Below are 26,698 nucleotides of genomic sequence, written 5' to 3' on the forward strand. Positions count from 1 at the left end.
AATGGTGCACATTATGTTTAAAAAAAAATGCAAAAAAAGAAAAGATGCAACATCGCTATCGGTGCGCACACATTCACGCAGTAACCGAGCGTATTAACACATCTAATTTTAAATCTGCATTTGTATTTGAAGATCACAGAGAGCCAGTTTCGATGCCGAACACATTTTTTGGCTCCTTAATTAGCATCCAATGAAATTAAAGTTCTCAGCTGAAGAATGAACTTCATGTCACGGTTGTGATTCGGGTTTCACGACTTTTGTCTCCAGAGGAAAAAAAATGAGCTTTGTGCCCTAACGTCGTCCAGTATCGTTACAAACAGATTGATCTTATTCTATTTTTTCCCCATCAACACAGTATTATTTACTCTGCAAAGAGCAAAACAAAACGTGACATGCCAGGGCTTGTCAGAGTGACTGATTAACAATCAATAAAAACCGAGCAATTAAGTCCAAAAAAAAAGAAAAGCAAGAGAAGGAGAGAAATTACAACATTGCAGCACAGCAGGATTCTACATAAAGAAAAACCTGGCAAAAACAAGACAATTAAGGGATGTGTGAAAACCATCTGGCTGCTTCTGTTTAGCCACAATAGAAATAACTTCCTTTTTTTTTTTAGAGCTTGCAGCTAATGGAGCAAGTACTCATTAAAATGTCTCACTTTCTGTTAAACTTAAAAAAAAGTTCCTGCTATTCCATCTTATAAGCACACTGCAGCGTGTATCTTCATAGGCCATTAATATTCTTATTAGCGGTTAGCTTACACTTGTCATGATTTATGAGCTTAATTCAGCAAAACCCTGGAACAAATGAAATTTCACAAGCACATTTAGTATCTTCAGAAAAAAAGAAAACCATATCTAAAGCGTATACATCTATATTAAGAAAGTAGCTAATATTTGCTGTTGTTTACTTATGTACAGTTAGGAATGGGAGCTTGTACTTCTACCCTCTGGTGCCTTTTAGTATGTTTAAAAAACTGGCAAGTTTTTATGGGCTGTAAAGTCACATTTCTTTTACTTCATTAAATTCTTACTGCTCTCTCGTCAAGACTGTTTCCTGGCATTCAGCAACTGATTTCAGTAAGAAACTCTCTCAGAAAAGCCACTTTCTGCTACGTGTTCAGTAACGCTGGTACATTTAACAGCTCAAACAGTATAAACACATCAGGATACTCAGAAAACAGCGAGAAGGAGAGTGAATAGTGGATGCACACTGATGATATGGACAAAAACAAAATCATTAATGCTAATGTTGCTCCGTGTGCAGAACAGCTATTGCTGACCAACATGGTACTTTACACAGTTACTAGCTCTTTATCCTGTGAAAGCCTACTAGGAGTAACCCTTTAAGCTCTTTTCTGCACCGAGTGGTTTCTGTCACGTCTCAGGCCTGGATATGGAATAAAATGACTGGATGTGCAACAGAAGTTAGTGAGGGCTGTCTCTACCTGTGCAGCTACCTTTGGAAAACCCCCAAACCTATTCGAATGGTCGTCAAACAACGTCTTCATTGATATAAAATGAGGTGTCAGTATAAAGGTGACCTCTGACCTTGAGCTTGAACCAGTTGGGTGTTAACTTGGGTGTCCACGCAGCCCACACACGACCCATCCAGCAGGGGTGGCACAGGAGGAATCGAGTACTGAACGGGCCAACAGCAGTAGTTTCAGGTTACGTCGACCTGACGTTTAGCTACACTTCCAGGGGGGTGAGCGCTACGACACAGCTACGGAGTAAATTACACACTCAAGCATAAATCCCCACGAAGTCTTGATGACATCCTTAGAGACCGTACAGCTTGTCACATTTGTAATGCTATTGATGTGCATGTTAGACGATCATTTAAAAATCTGACTTTAGAAACTGTCTCTCGTCTGATCAGATATTTTATTGTCTGTTTGAACAAAAGTTCAAACACGTTGAATTTTAAAAACTTCAAACCTCGATCTTAAGTCGTTCAATAGTTTATATATACAGGCTGAACTGGGCGGTCCCTGCCTTTTGCCCACCATCAGCTGGGATATTCGACCCTTACCTTTCACTCTGACCTTAGGTTAAGATGTCAGAGAATTATCTCTGTTACCTACCAGCCAAACAGACACCTTGTCTTTAACAAAGCCTAAACATAGGGGATAAAGAGCTGGCCTGGCTCCATCAGAAGCTCGCTAATTAACTTCCTGTGTCCCATTTGTTGCATCCTTGGAAAAAAAAACAAACCCCAAAACAACAATAACAAGATTTTCCTAAAACTCAAAACTAATTGGCTCGCAAACCAATTTGGGTGTTTTATTCATTTCCTCCCCCCCATGAAATTAAATATATACGACTTGTCTTATTCCTTTTTTTTTTTTTTAAATAGTCAGCCTTATGATCCATTATTCGTTGGACTCAGCTAACAAATGGCCGAGGAACACCGGCACCATGAGCGCAACTCTTATTATTTAAGTCTCAATGTGAAAGGATGTTAATTAAAAATATGTCCTGCAAGAATAACTTTAAAAAAATTCAAGGCTGGAAAAAGTGCAATTCGACTCAAATTTATCTCGAGTGTAAAGAAATGGAGGTGTGAGGCGTGTGTCCGCACGCACACTGTAACACACCCACGCATGCACGCGACTCACAAGTTCACAGATTGACTGCGCTCAGCAAGAAGTGCTTCACGGATGGCAGTTTTCCTTTCTTTTTCCGCATGACAGACTTATCAACCGAGCTCAGGTGGTGCCCCATCTGCTTGTGCACATTTAAAATACACACACACACACACTAGCTTACTGCTTACACAAGGAGACGCATGCTCAAGGAATAAACTCAATCAAATGTCTGCCCTTCAAATTTCATTTCTGATCCCCTTCTCTCCCCCTCTGTGACCTCTCCTCCTGTTCTTCCTTATCACTGGTTCGCCTACACGCGAGTGATACCGAACAACCTCAAACTCTCCTTCGAGTCTTCATCGTTTTATCTTTCTTGCCGTCTCCTCGTCTGCGGTGAAATCCCAGCGACGACGTGCCCCGCTGCGCAGAACCCACCTTGCCCAGCGGAGCAGATGGTTGAGCAACAGAAGCGAGGCAGGCGAACAAGCGCGTTTGGCATCACGTGCACGCTTAAGCATCGTAAAATATGTTAAAATGATGCAAAAAGCATTTGCTAACCCAAACAAGAAAAGGTGCATTCAGTGCATTAGAACGCAGGCTTCTCGGCAGTGACGCCCTGATTAAATGCATGCCTCAGACAGTCAGTCATAATAAGTGTTTTAGCTTCACGGGAGTTCAAAACTTGATCGGAAAAACTTACATATATTTCTCATTCATTGAGCCATTGGGGTATAATGCATCATGAATGTATTCATCCCAGCAGCATTTATGCATTTATATAATTCTGTTGTACAGAGCCACAAGCAACTGGAAATCAATACACACTTCAGCCTGCATAATGGGGGATGTAGAAGGCATAAGATATGCACATACCAAACACTATAAAATGCGCCTTGACAGAAAATGCTTCAAGAAAGTGCCGAGAACAAAGAGAAACTAGCGGCTCGAGGATGAGTAATGGGATGAAGGTGAGCATATGTAACGCCACAAATGTCTTCTCTCAAGAAACAGATAATTCTTCTCGTGCTGCTGGATTAAAGATGCAAAAGAATAAGATATTGAACTAAGGCTGACCTCCCCATGTTTTCAAAAACTCCACGGCCGGAGAGCAGAGTCGGCTCGGTAAACTGACCTGCATAAAGTCCCATTTGTTAGGCAATTATCTTTATTCTACCATGCAGAAATGACTTGTGCTGAACGCTAAGGTGTGCTGGTGCGAAACTCATAATGCCACGCAGACGCTATAATTAGGTAAAGCTTTACAGGGTGAAGAACGGGATCCTGGCCGACCTACGGGGAAAAAGAAATCTGACGGCCAAAAGCAATTTGCAGGCGCCCTCCAATTTTCTGGAATTATCCTTTGATTTTAACGATGTAAACAAACACTGTCTTCAAATGACTTGGACTTGGGTTGCAGTAGAAGAGCAAATGATCGGCCAGTTCCAAGAATCTCAAAGCAAGAAATCCTACTGTGCCTAGCTGCTGTTAAGAAAGTTGTTTATGTGCTAGGTTTGCTTTAATAAAAGTTTATAGCATCTTGCACAATCCTTGGAAAGCCACTACAGCTGGCCGTGTTTAACTTTTCAAGGTTACCTCAATCAGACTCGATGCAGAAGCCGTTTGAGCGACTTCTGAAAGTAAAATGTGTCGTGACTTTTGGATACGTGACCCGTTGCCCACATGTACGTTCGAGCGTTTACAGTAGCTGTGTGCAAAACATTACCGAGTTCTAAATCACCGCCTTTGAGTTGTGGGCTAAAAGAAAAAATCAATCCAGTGCACTGGCGAGCCCGCGTCTCGTGTGGAGCCCTGACCTCTCGGTCACCTTGCTGCAGTAAAATATGAATCGAGGATATGTGTGAGCGTGTGGGCGCCCAGATGCCGACAGCGCCGACTGGTCAGTTATGTGGGAGGCAGATCACGTGACCGCTACCGAGGCCAGGGCACAAATGATGGACGTCAGTTTATCTGTGCTTTATGTGTGCGCACGTACCGGCAGAAAGTCTGGGGCGGGTCCTCGGCGTCTGCATCTCTTGCCGTGCGTGAGGCAGCATGTGGTAACGCTTGGCTTCGTTCACCAGATCGCGACACGCCTCTGAAGATTTGATCAGCTCCTCGTTGTCCACTACGTTCAGCAGATAGGACGGGTGGATGAAGGGAAGACGCACCACCGCTAACAGCTCTGACAAATGCTGATAAGAGAGACATAAAAGGAGGGAAAGGAACAGAGAGTCATTACTTGTTCCAGGTTGCAGTTAGTGAGTGCTGCTTAAATAACCTGAAAGAGATCTAAATAAAGAAACAGAGTGGGTTGTCCACCATTTTAGAAGGACGGCGGTTTGATCTCAGTCTCCTCGATGACTGCGTTTGAAAATATCCTTAAGCAAGAGTTTCCCTGGTAGATCCATCAGAGTGTGAGTGTGTGAATGTTCTTTTAGGTTCTTTTTCACCTCATTTTTTTAGGTTTGTTGGGTTCTTTAAAAATTTTCAAATTGACTGTAAGTTGTGTTATTGTTAATAAAGTTCCAATTTACCGAACACTAACAGTGTTTGAATTCATTTTAGTTGAAGTGATCAAAGAACAGTGTTCTTGCTGTATAGCCAACATTTGTGTTTCTTGCTGGGAAAAGAAATGTTTGATAAAAGCCGGGACCGTTAGCGTGAGGAAACCTGGCAGTAGCGAGACCATTAGCTCTGTTACCGTCGGTGTCAAAACTTGAAAGATGTAGTGAAACCCTGCACGCATTTTCTAAAATTTCTACACTCATATCGGACAAAAATGCTAAAACGTGTAGAGAAAAATGAGAAAATGCCTAATCGAGTCCTCACAGATTGAAGTGACTGAATTTCCCCAGTAATTTTCCAAAAAAGCAAATAAAAGGAACTCTGGAGACTTGTTTTGAACTGAAAGTTTACAGTAAGATCCGAGCCTCATCTCACTTTGGTAGGTGCATTCGGCTACGATGACACAGCTGACACTGTCGGCGGGGGGCGGTGGTGGGGTGGGAATCTCCCACCACCCCCATCTCCAAATAAAAATCTTTCATGAGACAGCTAATGCTCTTTTGCAGCTAAATTAAGACCCAGTTCTGGCTAATCACAGCCCATTCAAGCCAAGATGCTGCAGTGCCACCAGCAAGATTTTTTTTAATTTTTTTCTGTAACATAAAACTGGCACCATCAATTTCCCGCAGTGCCGAGCTGGTTAATGACAATTAGGCTTTGAAGGTAATGGGGGGGGAGGGAATCTTTTTAGTATAGCAACTTTAGCATATTTGTGTTTGTTTCATCTCTGGGCGTGCATGCATTTATGCTTATACTGTATAGGTGTTCAGCTCAGAGGTAGGACAGGCTGTTGCTATAGCAACCTTGTCTATAGCTCTGGCTGCTGAGTGAATTTTTTTTTTTTTGCCTCCCCTCCAGTCTGTGTGTACATGTGTATGTGTGTCCCCCCTCACACCTCACCGCCGACCCCACGGGAGCCTCGTCTACGCTGACAGTAAAAAGCTGTAAACAAGCACGGACGGAGCGGCAGAGAGTTGGGTGGAGGCTGACCCCATTGACCCTTTGGCTCAGAGCGGCGCAGACGAGCCACGCGGGGAGGGCGACAGAACAACGGGCTGAGAGAAGCATCATTCAGCCGAGTATAAATAATAAGCAGACACTGCCTAAGCATATCTCCCTTTCTCTCTCTCCCCTCCACCTGAGGCCTTTTAAGTCTGGCATGTGTCCCATCTGTTCTCCAGCGATGTCCTGAGCTCATCTGACCAGAAAGAAGTAAATAAGATGTCAGACTGCGGGACAAAAAGACGGAGAGACAAGCGCGAGAGGAAGTAGATAGGGCATGGGAAGTGGGGGGTGGGAAGACAAGTGATGACACAACGGGAGGAAAAGAGGAGGCAAGGCAGAAAAGGATAAAAGTACGTCGAACGATCTGAAGAAAGACAAGGTGGGAGAGACGAAGTGATGGTTTTATGGCAGCCAGAGAAATCTGCTGATGACATTTCCTCTCTGTGAGCACGCTCGGAGCAAAACGCTGTCCTGCGTTTGGGACTGTCTGTTTCCCTCATCTATGAATTGCCACAGTGCAGTTTATCAAACAAACAGCTCAGTTCCTACATAAACACTTGCAATCGCTCCGAGCACCTCAGCTCAAACACAGAGAAGGTGAAGTCAGAGCAAGCTCCTTAGCATTCTGCAATATTCTTAAGGGAAGACTTCTTTACTCAAGAGAAGCTACTACTTCCAATTAAAGTGCCCCCATAGTGGGAGATTTGCCCCAGTAGTTACCGAGTCATGTCACACTCAAATGGAGGACTTAAGCTTCAGGCTTACTGCTATGGACTTCCATTACAAGGTACTTTACTCCAAGTCTGCTTCAACCTACACCTCTTCGGACATCCTATCAAGTTATTAATACCTGTAATCGGCTGTGGCGAAATGTTAAAAGGCCATATTTAATAGTAATTTTTCATTAAGATAAATATCTTTAAAAACACAACAGTCTGAAGAAGGAAATATTGAATTTTGTTGTGTTTAAAATTCATGTGGCTCGTGAAATCTCGCACAGAAATCTGCAGGTTATCAGAAATAGGTCCTCTACGGACTCTTCTGGCCCTCAGAACTAAATTAAAGCTGTATATGGGGCAGTTTCAGCCAGGTGGTGCCCTAAGGGCACTACAGAAATAAATGTGCTCGATTGCCTGTGCGCACATCTGGAAGCCTTGCTCTTATTTGGAACTGCAGGTGGACTGGCTCGCAGTCCGACATCACACAGCTCAGTTGAGCTGGAAACTCTAAAAATGCCTGCGACCAGTTGGGAAGGTTACTTTTGACATATAACAGCCATTTAATTAACACATCAAAGCAAGCACCTAATTAAAACTTCCTAAAAATGAAAAAATAAAAAATTTAAATTGAGTCATAATGAAGCGAAGACCTCAGGGTCTAGATAGTTCTTCACATCTAATATCCAGCATTTTGATGGTGACCGCTGATAAACAAGCTTTACTTTTTACTGTAATATTAGAACCGCTTTCAAATTTTATGAGGGAAATATTGGTAAATTTCCAGCGCTGAAGGCGATCTTGTCTGGGGAAATGGCCACCCGTCTCAGCCTGCAACGATCTGATTGGCAGATAAACTGTTCTTAACCTTTTAGTGTATACAGAAATAAACAGACCTGCGCCTAACCTTAATGTTGCTGCATTCGTGTAAGCATAAAAACCATACAATCTAAGTAATCGTCAACATTTTGATTAGTAACTGTAATTTAATTCTGCTTTTTTCAAGAACTCATAATGTTAGTAAAACCCTATTTAACTTATAATATAATTGTGCGTGCATGCCTATAACCGTCTTCCTAGCCAGTAGCTAGAGCGTTCAAGGAGTGATGGACATCTGTGTTAGAGGTTCACACACACGCTGCAGAACCACTCCCATTTTAGTGCTCAGTCTCTCTCTCTCTCTCTCTCTCACACACACACACACACACACACACACACACACACACACACACACACACCTTTCTTTTACTCACGTCTCCTTAAACAAACATGAAAAAAAAGAGCAAAACCATCCTACTGTACCATCTGCAAATCATAGCTACCTATAAAGCCACATCTGTTGTAGCCTCTCTTCCCTTGCCAAATATCTTTTAATGACAGTGAAACTACCTCAAAGAGAGCATCTGGTCTCTGCAAAAAAGGTTAGGACAGACACTGTTTCCACATACAGGTAAAAATCTGCCTGAAAACAAGCTCGCACATGTGCACAGACACACACGTGTGCGTGTAAATACAGCCAGAGACAGATGGGTGCATTCAGGAGTGGATCCACTATGACCGCGCTGATTTCATCCTGTGCTGTTTGTGGTCAAAGTTGCTGGATTCTGTTCGGAGTGTTCTGTCCAAAAGTTGACTGGCTGGTAAATCTTGTTAAGGAGATTAAGACAACGTATAGTCTCTGAGGCTGAACTCTGATTAAATAAACCAGCCGCTGACTCGATTGCACTGTAAACAGTGTGGGATATCCCCTATGTATGTGTGTGTGTGGGAAAGAGTGCCTAGCAGCTTTTCTCTACCTTAATTCAGCTCCCTTTCCGCCATCCCTCTCCCTCTGTCCGTCTATTTCTAAAAAAGAATTACTCTCCATCTCTAATTCTAACTAACTCCCTATCTCTCCCACTTCTTCTTCACTTTCTGCCTCTCTCTCTCTCCACCTCCATTCCCCGCTCGTCGCTCTTCCTCCCACACATGCATATATCGGCATGGAAATGAAGTAGAGTTGCACATTTGGTGCTAATATTCAAATCCAAAGTGTCAGACCCCATGAAAAAAAAGAAGAAAAAAGTCGTGCTTCATGCCAGCTATTGAAACTAGTCAAGCAGAAATTATTGCAGATACTGTTTACTCAGGCTGCTGTTTGTCTTCTAAAACAAATGAGCTTCACATTTATGGTTTTGAAAGGAATTTCTCAACAACAGCTTGATGGATTACTATGAAACAGAGATTTTTCTTTGCCTGCGTATGAATTAATCTGCCCCAGCATCATGCCCCCCCCCCCAAAAAAAATGGACCGATACCAGCTTGGTGATCAAATTACCTGCAAAAGCAAACAAAAACTAGCTACAGTCCAGTCAGTCTCAGTCATATGTTTGCTTAATGCTTACTAGCAAACATTAATAACAGTAAAACCACTATCCCTGTTTAACATGAACATTTCAGCATTATGAACACATGAACACATGCTGAATGAAAAAGGGGAACATGGGAGACTGTGTATAAAAAAATGCCTGTAATTTCTAAACAGGTGATGCAAAATTCTTTACATTTTTTTGTGAATTAAAACTGACAGTCTGCACTTCGCTTACATGCTGACTACCTGATTTAAAATCAGCTGTGGCTGTGCACAGAGGTAAAACGACAAAAGTTCAATGAATTATGGACCTACTGTGGATTCAGCAAATACAGGTAAACTGTGGAGTTTAAAATGTATTCTTCTCTTAATGTGTGTTTTGTTTGGGTTTCCACTGGTGTGGAATTACCAAAAATAGAGACAGCCTAACATATGAAACAGGAAAAGACCGCCCTGTAATCCATTTACTTCAACAAAGTAACTGTATTCTGAATACCACCTTTTTAAACGCCGGTACATGTATTCCATTACTCCCCAACTCGACCCAAACGTCTCAGGAAGAAGCAACACCGAATAGACCAGGCAACATTTTTTCAATCTTTTGTCGTCCAATTTTAGTGAGCCTATCTTAGCGGACACGGCGGTACCTGGTGTGGTCTTCTGCTGCTGTAGCCCATGTGCTTCGAGGCTTGACATGTTGTGTGTTCAGAGATGCTCTTCTGCACACCTTGTCAGGGTTGTGGGGGATAATCCCAGCACGTCAACCTTCAAAGTCACTTAAACCAGCTTTCTGATTCTCAATTTGCACTAACAAGCAGCTAACAAAGTTCCGAAGCCTCCACTTCAGCATCACGTCCCTCCCTCATCTCATCTCTTTTGAGACCAGTTGTCACGAGTGAGAGGAGGATATGACTGAGAAACCAATGACGCTGTGAAAGGCAGTCACAAGTCAGATTATACCCCGCTGCTCTACTTTAAATGTAAATATTAGCTTAAAGCAAAGACTTAAAAACAAACATCTGAGTCCACAAAGTCATTAGCAAAGTGTTTACTGACGACACACATCTGGAATATAGTTGCTTTTTCCTAGATTTCTTTTTGCAACCATACCAGCTGATGGGCTTTATGAATAATCCAAATTTACAGGAATTCTTTCGTGGCTGCGCTTTACACACCTAGATGTTGGAGCCATCTTTTTCACACCATGGAAACGTGAAAAATACATTTTCACTGTGCAAATTCATAATTAAGTTGAACTTAACTCTTCCAGTTGACATTTTTCATGTGTATCAGGTTTACTCGGATGAATCAAAGCTCATCCAAAGATAAGTAAATCAAAGATTTGGTATTTAAACTCCTTGGGCTTTAACTTTTAAGACTTTGCAATCGTGCATGAGTGAAGAGTACATACATTAATGAGCATACTAATTTGTCTATGCGTGTGCATGCGTGCGACATGAACCCCGAGGTAAACGAGAATCCTCGCGACACTCAGACCAATGGGTGACGTCCTCTGAGCAGATGAGGAAAGGCGCCACGTATCCGGCTCCATTTCTCTCCATCTTCAACAAGCTCTCAAGCAATCAGTCTCTCATGCACAGGCGCACGCAGAGCGAATGCGGGCGCCTTCGCTGCAGACGAATGGTGTGACCTGTCATTTTCATCTTCTCGCTTACTCATCCAAGCAATCCTTGTGCACTTTTAAACAGAGATGGCATCTAATGGATGCAAATTATATCCACTACAGTGCCAACTGCAAGACATCAAGCCTACTGTGCATGATCCTTACAGATTTCTAAGAAGGAGTTTGATGTTTTTATTAGTTTTTTCTTAAACGTGGAACATATGGAAAGAATCCACAGGAGACTGAGGACATATGGAGGTACTGCTTTTAGCTTGTCTGCCCACTCTCGCTTTTTTTTCCTCCCCTGTTCCATCCTCACTGGATGAGCTGCATTTACGAGGAGCTTGTATTCATATCCACTTAGATTCTGATACGCAGCCCTGACAACACCTTCTGACTTCATTTCTCTAATGGACTCAATCTCACGATGACCCGCTACGCAACAGCACACCGGGTCAGTGTCAGTGGAGACACATGCCCCGCAGCCTCGTCAGACTGCGTCTACTGCCGAAACACTGCTGCACAGCCCACTTCGAAACTTCTCTTTCTCCTCACACATGCGCACACACACACACACACACACACACACACACACACACACACACACACACACTTGGGCAGGTGGACGGAGGAGGTTGAGCCTCGTGAAAGGCAGGGATAATGTGTCTAACAGGGAGCCTCTCAGATCTGTCAGTGCCGGCAGAGAAGCAGCCGGGAGGCCGCCAGCTGCTAACAAAGATGACAAATGTCCACTGAGCATTTCCCATTCCACTACTGTCAGTGAGGACTAACGCTTCTTACTGTGCATGTGTGTGTGTGTGTGTGTAAAATGACTGAGTGCCACAGAGGCATCAAATAAATGACACAGGAGCGGTCCTATCTATTTCCTCTGCTTTACTGTGAAAAACGGACGACTCAACACTTAAAACACAACCCTGCATTAAAAATTAAACACACACACACACACAAGCTTACTGACTTATACGTGTGTGTTCAATAGCGCAAGAACTAAATGTTTGCCCTCACAGCCTTAACAAAACCCACTCAGTTGAAACAAACATGGCTCTGCACCCCTTTGTGTGTGTGTGTGTGAGCAGGTTTCTGTGAGGTAAATACATGCATGGCCTTTTTTTCCTTTGGTAACACATTATGAGCAAGTAAAATATGCTCTCGCAAATGGCACTTCATTTGGATTCAAGTGATGCTTTGCTGAGCGTGTTTGTGCTCTTTTGCTTGCATGACTGTGTGTGTGCATATCAGCCAGAAGGAGGGACTGGGGGGTGGGGGGGTATAGAGAGAGGCGTAAAGGACGACAGACGCTCGATGCTGCCCTGAGCAACTACTGACAGGTGCAATGCGTTGTCCTCCGAGGCCTGTTTCAGCATGACTTCATTCAAAGAAAAAAAATGTTTTAAAAGCTTTCTTCTGCTGATTTCATTAGAAACATATTTGTAGGTACGGCTGCCTTCTTCACATTAACATAAAAGTTTTTGGCTTACTTTCTGACAAACTGAATTCTCTTTGACATCGAGTGGATTCCAGTAATTACAGCGTTTCCCTTAAATAACACAGACGATAGCATAGCAGAGGTTTGAGAATGGTGGCGTCCTGTGAGCATATACCCTCATTTGTTTTCCACGAATCGCATGTCACGCAGCTGTTGTGTGTTCATGAGCGCGCCCGGAGGAGATCAGATGCTGTAACTTTGTTCTGGGCATGCAGCCGCGGTGGTTGAGTGGCTGCGGTTCAAAGTGGCTGCACACATCAGGACCGAGCGCGCTCTGGGACGACTAAGGGCACCGATGAGAACGGAGGTCTGGGGCGCACTGATCCCGTCCGCTCTGGAAGTCGCGTGCGAGCGATTCTCGCTCTTGTGTGAACGTTTTTGAGTACGAAAATGGGGACGTGAACGATGACATCTCAGCGAGCCCCTGAGTGCGTTTGTGTGCCACGGAGACAAAGTGGAGAGAAGAGCGGAGGAAAGTGGCCAACCTTGCCTGCCGCATCAATCTCCATTGCCCGGCTCGGCCTCTTCAAAGTGCACATACGTCACAGATCCCGCTGCCAGTGGACTCTACAACAGTTTCACTTTCCTCTTCAAGGACTACTGCTGTGACAAAGCGCCTCTTATCAGAAAAAAACAACAACAAAAAGAACAAATTAACCGTTCCCCGAGGAGCTCGAGAAGATGAAAAGTTTCTAATTTGAACTCGGAGCCTAAAAGAAGAGAAGTACTAAATTAAAAGTGATGCTTGCGCCGATAGGGTCATTTGGAGTTTTGAAGGTAAATGATTCGTAAAACTGTGAGGGAAACTCAGTTTATATCCTTACTCAGCCTCAAAGCATTTATGTCTTTGATTATTTAATACTCTAACTACATAATGATAGCATCATTTGTTCTGTGAAAATGATTTTTTTCTCACCAAATGCTGGAGGGAAAAAAAAAAAAAAATCACCACATTACATGAGTCAACTGTACAAACCCTCCAAAAAAATAATAATCAGCAGCAACCTATAAGCATAAGAGGTAATACCTTTAACTATATTAATTTGGGCGGGGGAGCTGCACATGTCACGCTAGGCCATTGTTATTTCTGATGAGTGGACAGCAGGTCCTCTCTAATGGACAGCCCGGCCTTTTTTATCACAAAAATACACCATTAATTGTTCTTTTTAGCTGTTACATTAGTTGGCCGCTTTCCAAAGAGCCAATTAATCAGCCTCTTTTGTCAGGTTGAGTCACCTGGCAAGATAGGATCCTTTATGAAATATGTTGAAGAGAAGCGTAATGGAGGTCCTATTCAGGGATTTGGCAGAAGCTGGCCTGTTATAATTGGGGCGATGTGTTATCCCACAAAGGACTGCTAGGTGAAAGGAAGGACAGGTCTCTCACCGTCAGCACCTTCAGAGAGCAAACATGATGCTGGAAACCATTTTCTTCCAGCCTTTGTCTCGTGAGATTAGACTACTCAGTTTGCACATAAAAAACTCCATGTTTGTATGCACGCGCACGTTTGTGTAAGGCTTGTTTTCAGGCTACAATGACCATGTTCACCCCTGAATCACATATTAATATACAGGTTATTCTTGGATTCACTGACTAGCATATAAAATAAAAAAGGGGACAGACACACACGAACCACTTTATTAGATACACCTTGTTAATGCATCTGCCTAAGCTAATCAGCCAATCATATATCAATAATTCAGTGCATTTAGGCATGTAGACATACTCTACTGGGAGTTTCCCCACACAACCATCTTTAGGGTTTACACAGAATGATCCCAAGATGAAAAAACATCCAGTGAGCAGCAGTTCTCTGGATGAAAATACCTTCTAAGAGGTCAGAGGACAATGGCCAGAATGCTTTGAGGTTATAGAAAGGCAACTCAAATAACAAAGGTATGAAGAAGAGCATTTCTGCTAATGAAGCATGTGGGCTAAAGCAGGAGCCACACCAGGTGACAGTCCTGTCAGCAAAGGATAGGAAACCATCCATTCATCCATCTTCTTCCACTTACCCGGTGCTGGGTCGCAGGGGCAGCAGCCCAAGCAGAGAAGTCCAGACCTCCCTCTCCCCAGCCACCTCCCGGTGGGACATGGCTTGAACGCCTCACCCAGGAGGCGCCCAGGAGGCATCCTTGTCAGATGCCCGAACCACCTCAACTGGCTCCTTTCGATGTGGAGGAGCAGCGGCTCTACTCTGAGCCCCTCCCAGATGGCCAAACAAGCCCACTACCCACAGCTCGTGACCATAGGTGAGGGTAGGGATGTAGATCGACCAGTAAATTGAAAGCTTTGCTTTTACACTCAGCTCTCTCTTCACCTCAACAGACCGGTACAGCGGACGCAGTCTGTCGATCTCCTCCACTTAAACTCCTCCACTTGGGGCAAGAACTTGTCCCTGACCCGGAGTGGGCACTCCACCCTCCACCCTCCTTTTCCAGCTGATGACCATGGCCTCAGATTTGGAGGTGGAGGTGTAGAAAAATGTTGTCCCATCTAATGAGTCTGCTGAGACATTCACATGGTATGGTGCAAGGATCCATGCTGCCTTGTATCAATAGTTTAGAGTGCTGCTGGTGATGTAATGAAGTGGGGGATATTTTATTGGCTGACTTTGAGCCCGTTTGTACCAACGGAGCATCATTTGAACACCACAGCCAATTTCAGAGTTCTTACCAACCATGTCCAGCACTTCAAGACCACGTGACATGTGACAAAGCTCAAATCTTCTCAAACTAATTTCTCCTACATGATATTAATGTAAATGGTAGCACTGTCTTCTATGCTTTTTCTACTTAACTGCTCTCTGTCTTTATCACACACATTCATACTCTGATGGATGCATCAGAGAGCAACTTGGGGTTAGCATCTTGCCCAAGGATATTTTTTGTTATGCAGCCAGAGATCGAACCTTCCTATTAGTAGATGACCTGAGCCAAAGCCTCCCCACAGTGAGCTCACTGCACTCAAATGGCCTCCATAATCACCACATCTGAATCCAGTTGAGCACCTCTGGGATGGGATGGGATGGAAAATTCCCATGAAGGGTGACAAATCTGCAGCAACTGTGTAACACCGTGATATATCTGTGCCACAAAAATGTAAGGCAGATCTGAAATCAAATGGGGGTCCAACCTGGTAGTAGCAAGGTACACCAAATAAAGTTCAGTGTACATGTCGTATATGTCACATGAATTATACTGTAAAAATGGTGAATGCTCAAATCAAACGCAGCAGAAGGTTCAAATACCAACATAAGCACGTATACGTAAGAGAAAAAGGCTCAAGCTTCAGACTGCTGTAAATGTTTGGTGTCATATGACATTACAGACAGCAGATCTCTCTATAATATGGTCATTTCAGGCACAGAATTCTGGCTGTAAGCACAAAACTGTGTTTAGCTGTTGGGTACAATGGGCAGCCTAATAACAAGACTTTAAGGTGAGCTTGAAGGCTTGAAGGGAGGGTGGCTACATCAAAGGCCAGCATAACGTAAGTAATGATTATTTTGAACTCTGACTTGTGCAAAGTTCCTCTAATTAGGTCCAAGAAGAAGAACTTGGAGCAGCAAAAGTGCATAACAGGTCCTCTTTAATCAGCTATAGCTGCGTTTTCTGTCAAATAACAGTCACTTCAGGAATACGTTCTTCCAAAAAGGGTATTTCCTTTTTTTCTTTTGAAGCCTCCTGTTACAGGAAAAATGATTCTATGTTTCTTTACCTTCTTTTAAATGTACAAAGATGCCTTTTGTCTGCCCTCTGCCTATGGTTAGATTAGTTTAGAATTATCTTTTTAGACTTTCCCAGCAAACACATCTTGTTTCTGGGACATATTGTTTTAGATTGTTTTATCTTCCCTAGCTCTCTGCTGACGAGACTAGCACCATATATGGAGTTGTTTTATTTTATCTGTTTATTATTTGTTATCCTGTTCTCACTGTCTCTGTGCTCTGTGCCTATAAAAATTACCAAGCCACTGTGCATGGTGTGAGTTGTTCTTAGCAGCTCACCCGTGTACACGTTTGATAAAGAAAGTAACTTTGTCTCATTGTGTCTTTATTTCTCCTGGGTCTTTTACAGAGTTTTCCCCCAACACCTCCCTAACTCCCCTTTCACTTAAGTTGTAAAGACAGACACATACAGACGCTTGAAGGGTGGCACACCTTCGATGATACCCATTCAAAGAGAACCGAAACAGTTCTGTACTTTCATTCAGCAGCTTTGTGTCTCATAGCAAACCATTATTAACGCTCAAATGCTCTCCCTCTGTCTCTAAGTGATGTCCGGGTCCCCCGTTTCCCGGTGTCATCGGTTGTTAGTGACAGCATAGTGGAGAGAGAAAATTGCATATTATTTACCCAGTGCCTTCAATATGCCACTTTTCCACTCTATAGCCTGCAGTTTACAACTCGCAGCACATGCACAGACACACAAAAACCCGCAAAGCCGCACAGAACCGACGCATGCTCGGATGAATGCGAGCGTTTTTTTTCTGTGACATCCTGCCCTGACATGTCATTAAAAAGTGGAGCCGAACTGGGTATGAATCCAACCTTCTCTTGTGGCATAAAACAAGAAGCCTATTCTCTTTTTTCTTTCACTCTCAAATTGGTCACAAGTGTGCGACAGGAAGAAAAAAAAAGGGAAATAAGATTCACAAATGTGTGCACTTGAGCACTTACTGCAATCCAAACACACATGTACCAACTGGAGAAGATCAAACTGCTATGCAAATGTGTACATCGCAGCGTGAATAAATATTAATATTTTACATACACAATCTTAACATTCACTTGCATTTATTCACGCGCTGATAAATGAATCGGGTCACATTAGCGAGCGGGCCTCTCTGCTCCACCCACATCCTGTGCCGGTGGAAAACTGGGACTTTCAGTGCATGCATGTGTAATTTCACAGTGGGGCAGTGGAGATCTGTATGCAAGTAAAATATTAAATATTTACTCAGACTGTGAAACGTGTGGATTCCTAAAACTTTCTTACATGCATATAAATGGCTTGAGATCTATGTCGGCATGTGCAGATCATGTGACGCGCTTCTCTCCGTATGCGCCTGTCCTCGCCGCAGACACCAGAGTTTGCTAGCTGTCTTTTTTTTATTTCTTTTCTCTCTCTTTGGTTACACGCGGGCAAGAGATTTGAGCTTGACCGTGAGCTCAATCACATCTCGGCTCCCTGGATGTCATGGCTGTGTGCAGAGACGCAAACCGTTGGATTTCAGATTAGAACACAGGGGCTCCTTTTCCAATCCACTTTCTTCTTTTCTCACCAACACGTTTCTCGCTCGTTTCTGTCTTTCTGCTTCGCTCTGATTCTTTCCCTCGCTCGCGGTTCCTCCCCCTCTCCTCCTCGCCGACTCTCTCCCGTCTCCCCGTGAAGACGGGGGGTGACCCCGGGTGCCTCGTCTCAGGAACCAGTGCGGCGGGTTGTTCAGACAACCGGGAAAATTTCTTCTACTTCATCTGAGTAAGTCACCTCTGCACCTCTCCAATAGAGTGTGAGATTGGAGAAGTTGGCCGGACTGAGCCTGCTAGAGGTTTTCGACACAGATGACAGGGATCGTACGCTTCTCCTAAAAACTGTGTACCAGCCTTGTTATGGTTATTGGTGAATTTTCAACCTTTCTATCAGCGATGCTACAAAAATTCAATTTTAAAGGCTTTATCAGTGGGAGAGATTGAGAGCGATGCCAAAAAAACCCATCTTTCATACTGTTGCTTTCTCATTTTCCGGCACCCATCACGATCTGTGCTTTAAAAGTTTCTCCTTACCCTTTTGTGTAGCACTAAATACTTTAAGGTTCTCCACTGCAAAAAAACAACAACAAAAAAACGCTTGGCAGGTCTGATGGATTTACCCCAAATCACTACAGCGCCACATATCAAAGGATAAATGCTAAATGTTTAATCTGAAAAGGTGAAAAATTCAAATATTGACATATGTGCCTCATAAAAGCAGGAGCCAATAAAGAAACATTGATTGCTGAGGTCTGCACCAAATCTGATCCGGGTGATATAAGGCCTTTCCCTGCACTTGCTGGTTGGTGAGAAGACATTACTTTGAAGGAGTGATTCTTGCCGTGATGGACTGGTGTAATTTATCTGATAACAATCTTTTCTCCATTTTAAAACAGCTATAAAATACTTTAAAATCATCAGCTTTAAATTCATGGTTTTGGGACCCAGTCCATAAATATCGCACAACCTGAGGTTTTTTTTCTCCCCCCCCCCTTGCTGAATGGATATCCGTCTACAGCGCAGTCCATTTACCTTTCCGTATATGTGGCGGGCGTTTGATGCTTTGACCTTGAGGCTTATCGATTCTGTGCCTGTTAAAATTCGACCTGCTTGCACCTGACTGTCAATACCCATCTCGGGGATATAACCTCTGATTATGATTAACAGCCTCTAGGAATAAATCAAACACCTGTTAGGCGTGCGCAGAGAGGGCTGCGGCTGTCTGCTGTTTTTGTTAGGCTTTTCATGCGGTACAGTGTCTCACAAACAAATGAAGTGTAACTAAGAATAGAGCGCATTCTGAGGGCAAAGCACTCCTGGGATTACGAACAACTGCTGCGTTAGGCTGGATCCGAAGCACAAAGTTGATGAGCGCTAGCGGGACAAAACGGGGAGTCACTTGTGTGGCTTTTGGTGCCGTGCACTTCTGCGAAGAGAGGAAGAGGTGGGCCGATCTCTAACACGGCTCGGCACGCATGCGGAAACTGTTCTGCCAGATGTAACGAGAACTGGCTGCCTTTTAGTCTCGTGGTGCAGGAAGTGTGTGCTCGTGTTGGAAGAACAAAGTTTCGCACACTCCAAAAACACCCTCGTTAACTTTGTGCGTCGTTACCTGTACTCTAGAGTTGGGGTCTTGTTTGATCCACTTGATGACGGTCTCGTAGACCAGCTCCTCGGCCTTTGTGTTCAGGCTGTCGTTGGACAGATAGGCTATCAGGTCGTCCTTGGAGACGCTGAGGATCTCTTCCTGCCCTGCCACCTGAAAAAAAAAGATTCAATAGCTAAAAAACTTTTCACTTTCAGCGACACAATCTGACTTTTCCTGTGCCAAGCTCTGAACATACACAATTCTGTAAAGTGAAGCTCCTGTTTTTGAGCAGAGGCAGATGCTCAGATCTGTCTAGCATAAAACTAACACAAAGGCCTCTTTGGAACCAGCGCAGAGACCAGCAGGGGCAGAAAAACGGCCTTTAAAACTTCACATCATGTGGCCGTAGCATTTAAGGAAAAAAAAGTGTATTTCTCTCACGTACAGTAAGTGCAAAAGTCTTGAGCCTCTAGATGTTTCTTTATATTTTGCTTCCAATGAGCCAGGCTTTGTTGTCATTTTTAGGGTGGAACTGAGCAATAGTTCCCCAGGATTTCTGAACGTCTTTCAAAGTTTTTCTTTGAACTTGGCTGCTTTTTCCCTCATTTACACTCCAGTCTTTGTAAAGTCACCTATCACCGACCTGTGAATCATTCAAGAATAAAAAAGGACACCTAACACAGGGTTGTGTCTACATATAACAGACAACCTTTAGGCATTTTATTACTAGCAGCCTGTCCCAAAAATACACAATTTGTTCGATTTCATTTCTTTAGTTCAATATATGAAAAACGACAGCACAGTGTGACCGGGATACAATTGTGTTTTTGCACCTTCCTAAACAGCTATTAGCCAAAATCTTGGCACATCTCTGAAGTTACAAATAATTGACGAAACTGGGAAAACGGAGGGAAAAAAGCAGAAAAGCCTGGCCTAAAAATATCTACAGCTGATGAACGCTAACTGAAAGTCACGTTTTTTAGAAACAGGGAAAAAATGCAGCAAAGATCTGACACAGGACCTGATTGATGCATCTGGCCATTCAGCTGATCCCAGCTCGTTCTCACTCACGACGCGTAACACACGCTCCGGCCATGTATTCCAGCCCTAACCCTAACCTTATCCCTAATCTTAACCACCACCTTAATCATGTTAGATAGTGTTTTCCAAAGAGATTAAAGTAACGTACATGTGTAGATTAATTTCAAAAGCTTCTCGTGTTTCCTAATTTTTCCAAACTCGTAATATGGTGTGTGGCCGGAAGCTTAATATACTGACGATTTGTCACCTAGCATAAATTGTTACGCTTTGGGAGTGAGCACGTGTTGCTGATCCATCTCCTGTTCGCTGAAGCCTTACCAGAAATGATCTCAGTGAGAGGATGGCTGTCAAAAAGCCATTCTTAATGAAGGGAAACATTTTTGGTTCAATTTATTGTTAATATGTACAGAGGAGGTCATGAGAGAGATACAACGGTGAGTGTCTGCAGCCATGTGTAAAACACGGCGGAGGCTCTGTCATGGTTTGGGGCTGTTAAAATGAATGCATGAACGAAAACAGGGAAGTGCTGTCAGGTTTTGATCTAATATTCAGTATCATCTGGAAAGCTTTTGATTGGCAGTAACTTTATTTTTCAGCGTGACAATCACACCAAACACTCTGTCAGTGCAGTAAAAGCATAGCTGGATAGAAAAGCACACAACAGCACACTATCAGTCATGGATTGGCCTCCCCGGAGCCCGGACCTGAACTTTACTGAAGCAGTGCGGGATCATCCTGACAGAGAACAGAACAAACATCCAGCCAACATCCAAAGAAGAGCTTTGAATGTCCATCAAGAAGCCTGGAGAACTATTCCTGAAGACCGCTTAAAGAAATGACAAGAAAGCCCAGCTAAGGCAGTTCAAAGACATCTGCACAGTAAATCTTGAAAGAGAATGGAAAGTACATTTCATTTGATTTTGCATCATCGCGGTTTCATTATGTACTTATTTTCTTTCACTGACAACAGTAACATTTGTTTGCTGCTTTTACCTGATTTCAGGCTTTTCTCGACTGTGTGATTCACATAAAAACAGAAACGTAAAAAACAAGATAATGAGTGGACATTTTTATTCTCCTATATGCTGTATAAAAATACTAAGACATATAAAACAGGCTAATTTTGAGCTCTTTGTAGTAAATAGGTGTTGATTTCAGATTTACAGTGGACTTTTCTGTGACCAGCCCGGACGCCTCACATCAAAGGCAGAACATAATGTATTAATTTTTTCTGATCTGTGGAGAGAGACGTTTTTCCTCTGTTTTTCCTACCGAGTAACGCTCGACACAAAAAAGTATTTTTCCAACACTTTCTGATGCTGAGCTTTGATGCCCTTATTTTCCACGGTATTTTGTGTGATTCATGCTGGTTGGAAACTATAAGAAAACAGAGCTCTCTGTATTTCTCTTCCATTAAGTTATCTAAAAGCTGCTCGGTAATAAGTGTACTGTTGGGTGATTCAGTAGGGTACGTGGAGCTTCTACAGTAAATTGCATCCCATGAGGTAAAAACGGTTAACTCCAGAGAAGCATTTTAATGCAAGCAGTGAATTAACAGGGCCATTTGATATTTGCTAGCTTGAAAAAAAGGAAGACAAAAACATATAATTCAATAAGCTTTGTGTATGCTTTACATGTGAGACTTTAATAGGAATCTAGTAACTACAGACTTAATTTAGTGTAGAAGAAAGTGCAATTTTCCCCATTGCATTGTTGAGTCTGACAAAAAAGATGCTTAGGCAAAACAAGTTTTTTTCCTTTTTCCTCGAGCTGATCACTGATTTAGGTGTTTCATTTTCTCCCAGATGCAAACCGCCGTGTGTAACTTTGCTCCACAGCAATCAAAGAATCCAGAAAGACGAAGAGCCTCGACCTACCTCTGGGAAATTCTGCAGGGCAAACGCTTTGGCCATGTTGTGGAGCTCGGTGCAGCTCATGGCCTCGGCCATAGCCAGCACTCCCAGACAGTTAGCGGCAGTCAGCTGTTTCTCTGGAGTCAATGTAAAGCAGGTCAGAGAGAGAAAGAGAGACAGGGAGATAGACAAAGAGAAGAGGTTAGAAACAAAAACGAGAAGAAAACAAAAGACAGACGCAGATTGATTAAGACAGCCAGTGGGGAGGGGGGGAGAAAAACAAAACACCATTCAGTCGTCTATAAAAAGACTGCAGACGTACAAAGCTGCAAAGACAGAGAAAGCAGCTGCAGGTAGCACAGAGCCATAGCCTGGGCTTTGTATCTGCCTGAGACTGAGGGAGAACAAGTATAATAACTCAAAACAGCTCCGGGGACAAACAACGAGGGGAATCGATCGCTCACAGCCCAGGCATGAGGTGGTGGATGGCAGGGAGCGGGATTTGGGATTAGCTGAGCCACTTTAAAGAAGTCCTGTCAGATCTCAGGATCTACTACACACATGCACACACACACATACACAGCCTGGAATATATGAAACTACCCTCAGGGCCAGGCCAGCGGGGAGAAGGCTTATACTGCCGCCTGTGATCTTTTGCAGGGCGGGGTTTAGGGGGGTGGAGAGCACGGGCGGCATTTTAGGTGATGTGTCTCCAAATGTAGTTTTCTAACAAGTGTCACCATTTATCACAAGAGAGGGAAATGCCCCCGGTCTTGTAGTGAACGTACGCACGGATGCGGGCACAAACGGTTGAGTGGCCGCTGAAAGGCGCCCGATTAAACAACAGCCATCAAAGCGAAGCAAAGCCAGGCCTTTTATCGCTAAAGACAGAGCCTGAGAGTGTCTCCTAAACAAATATCAGCCAATAAAAAAGCCACCCAACATCTGGTAAATAACAGGTGAGCAAAAGCCAAACTAAAAAAAAAGCAGGTTTGGGCTGCATCAAAGCTAGACTCTGTCTGAAAGTATATTTCACAGCAGATGATCATCTGAACAACCCTTTAAAAAAGAAATCTTTTTTTCCAATACTACACACTCGGGTTGTAAAAAGGTGAGCATGTTTTGTTCATTTACTTTTTGATTTTCCAATCATAAAACAAAAAAAGCTGGGATTTCTCACAAGGCGCACGATGAATGACTTTGTTTTGTATTTGTTGGAGAGAGAAGACGTGTCGGAGAAGATGTCTGCCGTTCCTCCTCGGTATATTTGTTGCAAACTTCAATAATTTCTCACGCGGTATCAATTCCTCTTTGCTCAAGGAGACACGGTCGTGCTCGTTACTTCTCAAGCGCTGAAATGTCATGAATCTTGTCGAGGAAGAACGGATTGACGCCTCGCTGGCGATGAAGTCTACAAATGGCTTCTGTGTTTTTCCCATTTTTAACCCTCCCCCCCCTCCCAAATTGAGAAAAACTAATCAATAACGGCGCTTGCTGCTCCTCTTACAATTTTCCCCTCCTTTCCTGCTGCTGACCTTTTTGCTAACATGCACTTCCCCCGTGTTACCGATACCCAAAACTATTTATTAAATGGAATGCAAAACTCGACCTTTGCGGCTTTTTTGGCTGGCCGACCCACTAAAATATGGAACATGCCATTTGCTTTTCATGCAGACCCCTCCCCCCATCCTTTGTGTTCCACCCCCAACAGGCCCACTCCCCTTCTATCCACCTCTTTCCATACCTTGTCTAAGTATCAATCTGTTTGGCTGTTTTTCGATTCCATCGCAGCTCAGACCAGAGGATTTGACATTTAAGTGACAATTGTTCCCTGACCTTTTTATAAATCTGCCCCCGTGCTTGATCCTGCTCTCTGGGACGAGATCAGAGGCACCGTGCCCGGCTGAGAGTGAATTCTAACACGGCTGCGAGCTTTGGAAACATGACAAAAATGGGAGAGCGGTGTGCCAGGGCTGGGGAGGAAATGTAGGTGCTGCATGAGGACTTCTGTGCACAGCGATGAAGCATGACCGTATATGAAAACACCCAGGGCCGTATGGTCGCGGCAGGCATATCTGATGTAATAAGCTGCTGATATAAGCAGATAACACTCGTGTAAACACATACACCCCTCCCCACCCATCCCCGCCGCTCTTCCCCCTGAGCTACGCCTACCTAGAAAGGAGACACAGACTTTACAGAAGGTGTTGAACTGGAACTTGTTGGCAGCTTCCAGCAACGTCTTGGCATTGGCCGAGTCGATGACCAGCGACCCCGTGTAGACAAACTCGAGCAGCAGCTCCAGCACGTCGGCGCTGATGTTGCTCATGTTCAGCTCCAGCATCTCCCTGCTCCTCGTCTCTCCCGACGACCTGATCAACCAATCACGGCAGAGAGAGGCGAGTTAGGCGCATTCTGAGAGGAAACTTGGGGATAAAAAAACCCCCAAAAACAGTAAGAAAAGAAATTGAAAAATAAAAGAGAGGGACAAGAATACACGTATGCTACACACAACACCTAAAACACACCTGGGAAAGTACGAGAGTGGGGAGAAAAATAAGAGAATCGTTACACAATAAGATAACAACGTAAAAGTGGAAAAAAGAGACAGAAACAGAACTTTGGATGGTTTCTACTTTACTATGGGGCAAGCGGATTTACAGCTAGAGCGCTGCATCTGAAACAAAACGTCCTCACTGCACAAAGATTAGGCAAAACAAATGAAAAAAAAAGTTATTGCTTTGTTTCAAGAGGCATGCTTTTTGAACGTGTGGTTTCATGTATGCATAGTCTTGGAGGGCAAACATGCATACATGGCAGGGCACGTGTGAGCTGTGAGAGAGTGAAAAATGGAGAGAGATGGTGTTACACACGGACATAATGGAATGGGAAAGTCAGCTGGTTAAAGCGTGAGTGCACAGTTTACGAGTCACGCCGCTGCCGCAGAGAGCGCGCGGCTGCCTGCGTGTGTGCGCGCGCGCCGGTCATCGAAGCGGCGCGTCTACTCCGACTGACGTTGCAGGTGCTGGGCGAGAGCTTAGATGGACAAATTAAATAGAATATGATATCCCTTTGTAATGCAGTGCTGGAGAGAAAGAGAGAGGGGGAACAACGAGGGCCGTTTTGGGAACTGGGCCACGTTGTGACTTCATCGGGATCAAATGGCCGAGATTAGTTCGCATGCAGGATCCCCTCGGGGAGGTATGAGAGCATTAAATAACACCTCACCACCCATGTTTAATGTCCCATGTGAAACAATAATCCACTCAAGGGCAAAATAAATGGAATCAAAGCCCCGCAGAATGCATGCCCCCACTGCTGTGTCTCGCTCCCAGCGGATATGGACATCAACAATATGAAAAGTAGCCAGCATTAAGATGGATGGAGGCTGTTTGCTTCTGCCAGTCATGGTAGCGCTGTGATAACGCTCTGTCTGCTTCTGTGTCTGTCTGATCCCTTTTTTCCCCCTCCACCTTCTTCTTCCTCTCCCTTTTTTTTTGTGTGTAGAAGTCAGTTGGTTGGATTAGAAATCATGACAAACAGTCAGCGTTTAGTGAGACAGAGACAGCAAAAACAAACTACACGAGACAGATAGAATGGATGGAGTGGAGATGAGAGATTGGAAGGGTGGAGGGGGGGAGGGTGGGTGCGATGGTGGGGAAGCAGAAAAAAAATAAAAAAAGAAGGAAAGGGAGGCAGGGTGAGACGGTTCTTCCACAGGGGAGCCAGCAGCCATCCTTCTGAGGGGGAGAGTTTGGGTTGTTCCATGACTGTGCCTTGCTCTTTTAAATAAGAGATATCCCCGCCCACCCCCGGAAAAAAAATAAATAAATACACCGTCACACCTAAACAGAGCCTCTGTCCCCGGCGTAATAATCACCAGTAGCCTGTGGTGTATGAACTGAGACATTAGTTGTCATTTTCAAGCGCACTCAGGAGGTGAAAGGTGGGGGTGGGGGTGGGAGAAGGACATCCAAATAAAAGAAAAGACAATGGCATTTGTCCCTGGATGGACATTGGCTGGAAAAACCAAGGCAGTTACTCGTTTTCCTCCTGCAAAGCAAAAAGCCACATAGTGTTATTCCCCCCCCCGCGTTTTTTTTTTCCTGCACAAAGCCCTGCAGTTGGAGGAGGGGGCGGGTGGGGGGCAGGTAGTAAGACGGAAAGATGGGAAAGGGGAGGGTTGTTCAGGGTTAAAGTGATGGTGAGGCGGGAAGAAAGAGAGGGGTGGGAAAGAGCTAAAAATAAAAGAAGAGCATGCTCATCAACCTGGTCAATTAGTGCAATAGGAACCAGCTCGAGTGGCAGTTTGTTTTTGTCTGAGCACTTATGTTATGGAAATGACTTTTCCGGGAGCTTCTTAAAAAGAGGTGGATATTTATGCCGCGTTTGATTGCAGACTTGAATTTGAATAGTGAGAGAGGAAGGGAGGCAGGGAGGACAGGAGAGACAGAAGAGGAGAGACGGGGCAAGAAAAGGTGGGGAAGGAAGGAGGGGGGAGATGGGCGCGCGCACGCAGACACACACTCCGGCAAAGAAATTTGTTTATGAAAAATGTAGCACTTATTCAAGAGGAAGTTAAAAAAAAAACGGCAGAGAGTGTCA

At 44.0% G+C, this 26,698-nt stretch overlaps 1 protein-coding gene across 3 annotated transcripts in view; it reads right to left on the bottom strand.

Moving 5' to 3' along the window:
- The window catches only part of klhl29 (kelch-like family member 29), a 259,109-nt gene that overhangs the window by 62,856 nt on the left and 169,555 nt on the right, over positions 1-26,698 (bottom strand). For all 3 annotated transcript variants that reach the window (XM_085381923.1, XM_085381924.1, XM_085381925.1), the window contains 4 exons: positions 24,269-24,465; positions 22,118-22,230; positions 19,224-19,370; positions 4,584-4,782 (listed from right to left, as the gene is read on the bottom strand). In XM_085381923.1, the coding sequence (XP_085238049.1) occupies positions 4,584-4,782; positions 19,224-19,370; positions 22,118-22,230; positions 24,269-24,465 (656 nt within the window). The remainder of the gene's footprint in view (positions 1-4,583; positions 4,783-19,223; positions 19,371-22,117; positions 22,231-24,268; positions 24,466-26,698) is intronic.

This window comes from Rhamphochromis longiceps, linkage group LG15 (assembly GCF_057381845.1).
Source record: "Rhamphochromis longiceps isolate RC_006_pf linkage group LG15, R_longiceps_female_GT1.1, whole genome shotgun sequence".
Classification (NCBI taxonomy): domain Eukaryota; kingdom Metazoa; phylum Chordata; class Actinopteri; order Cichliformes; family Cichlidae; genus Rhamphochromis; species Rhamphochromis longiceps.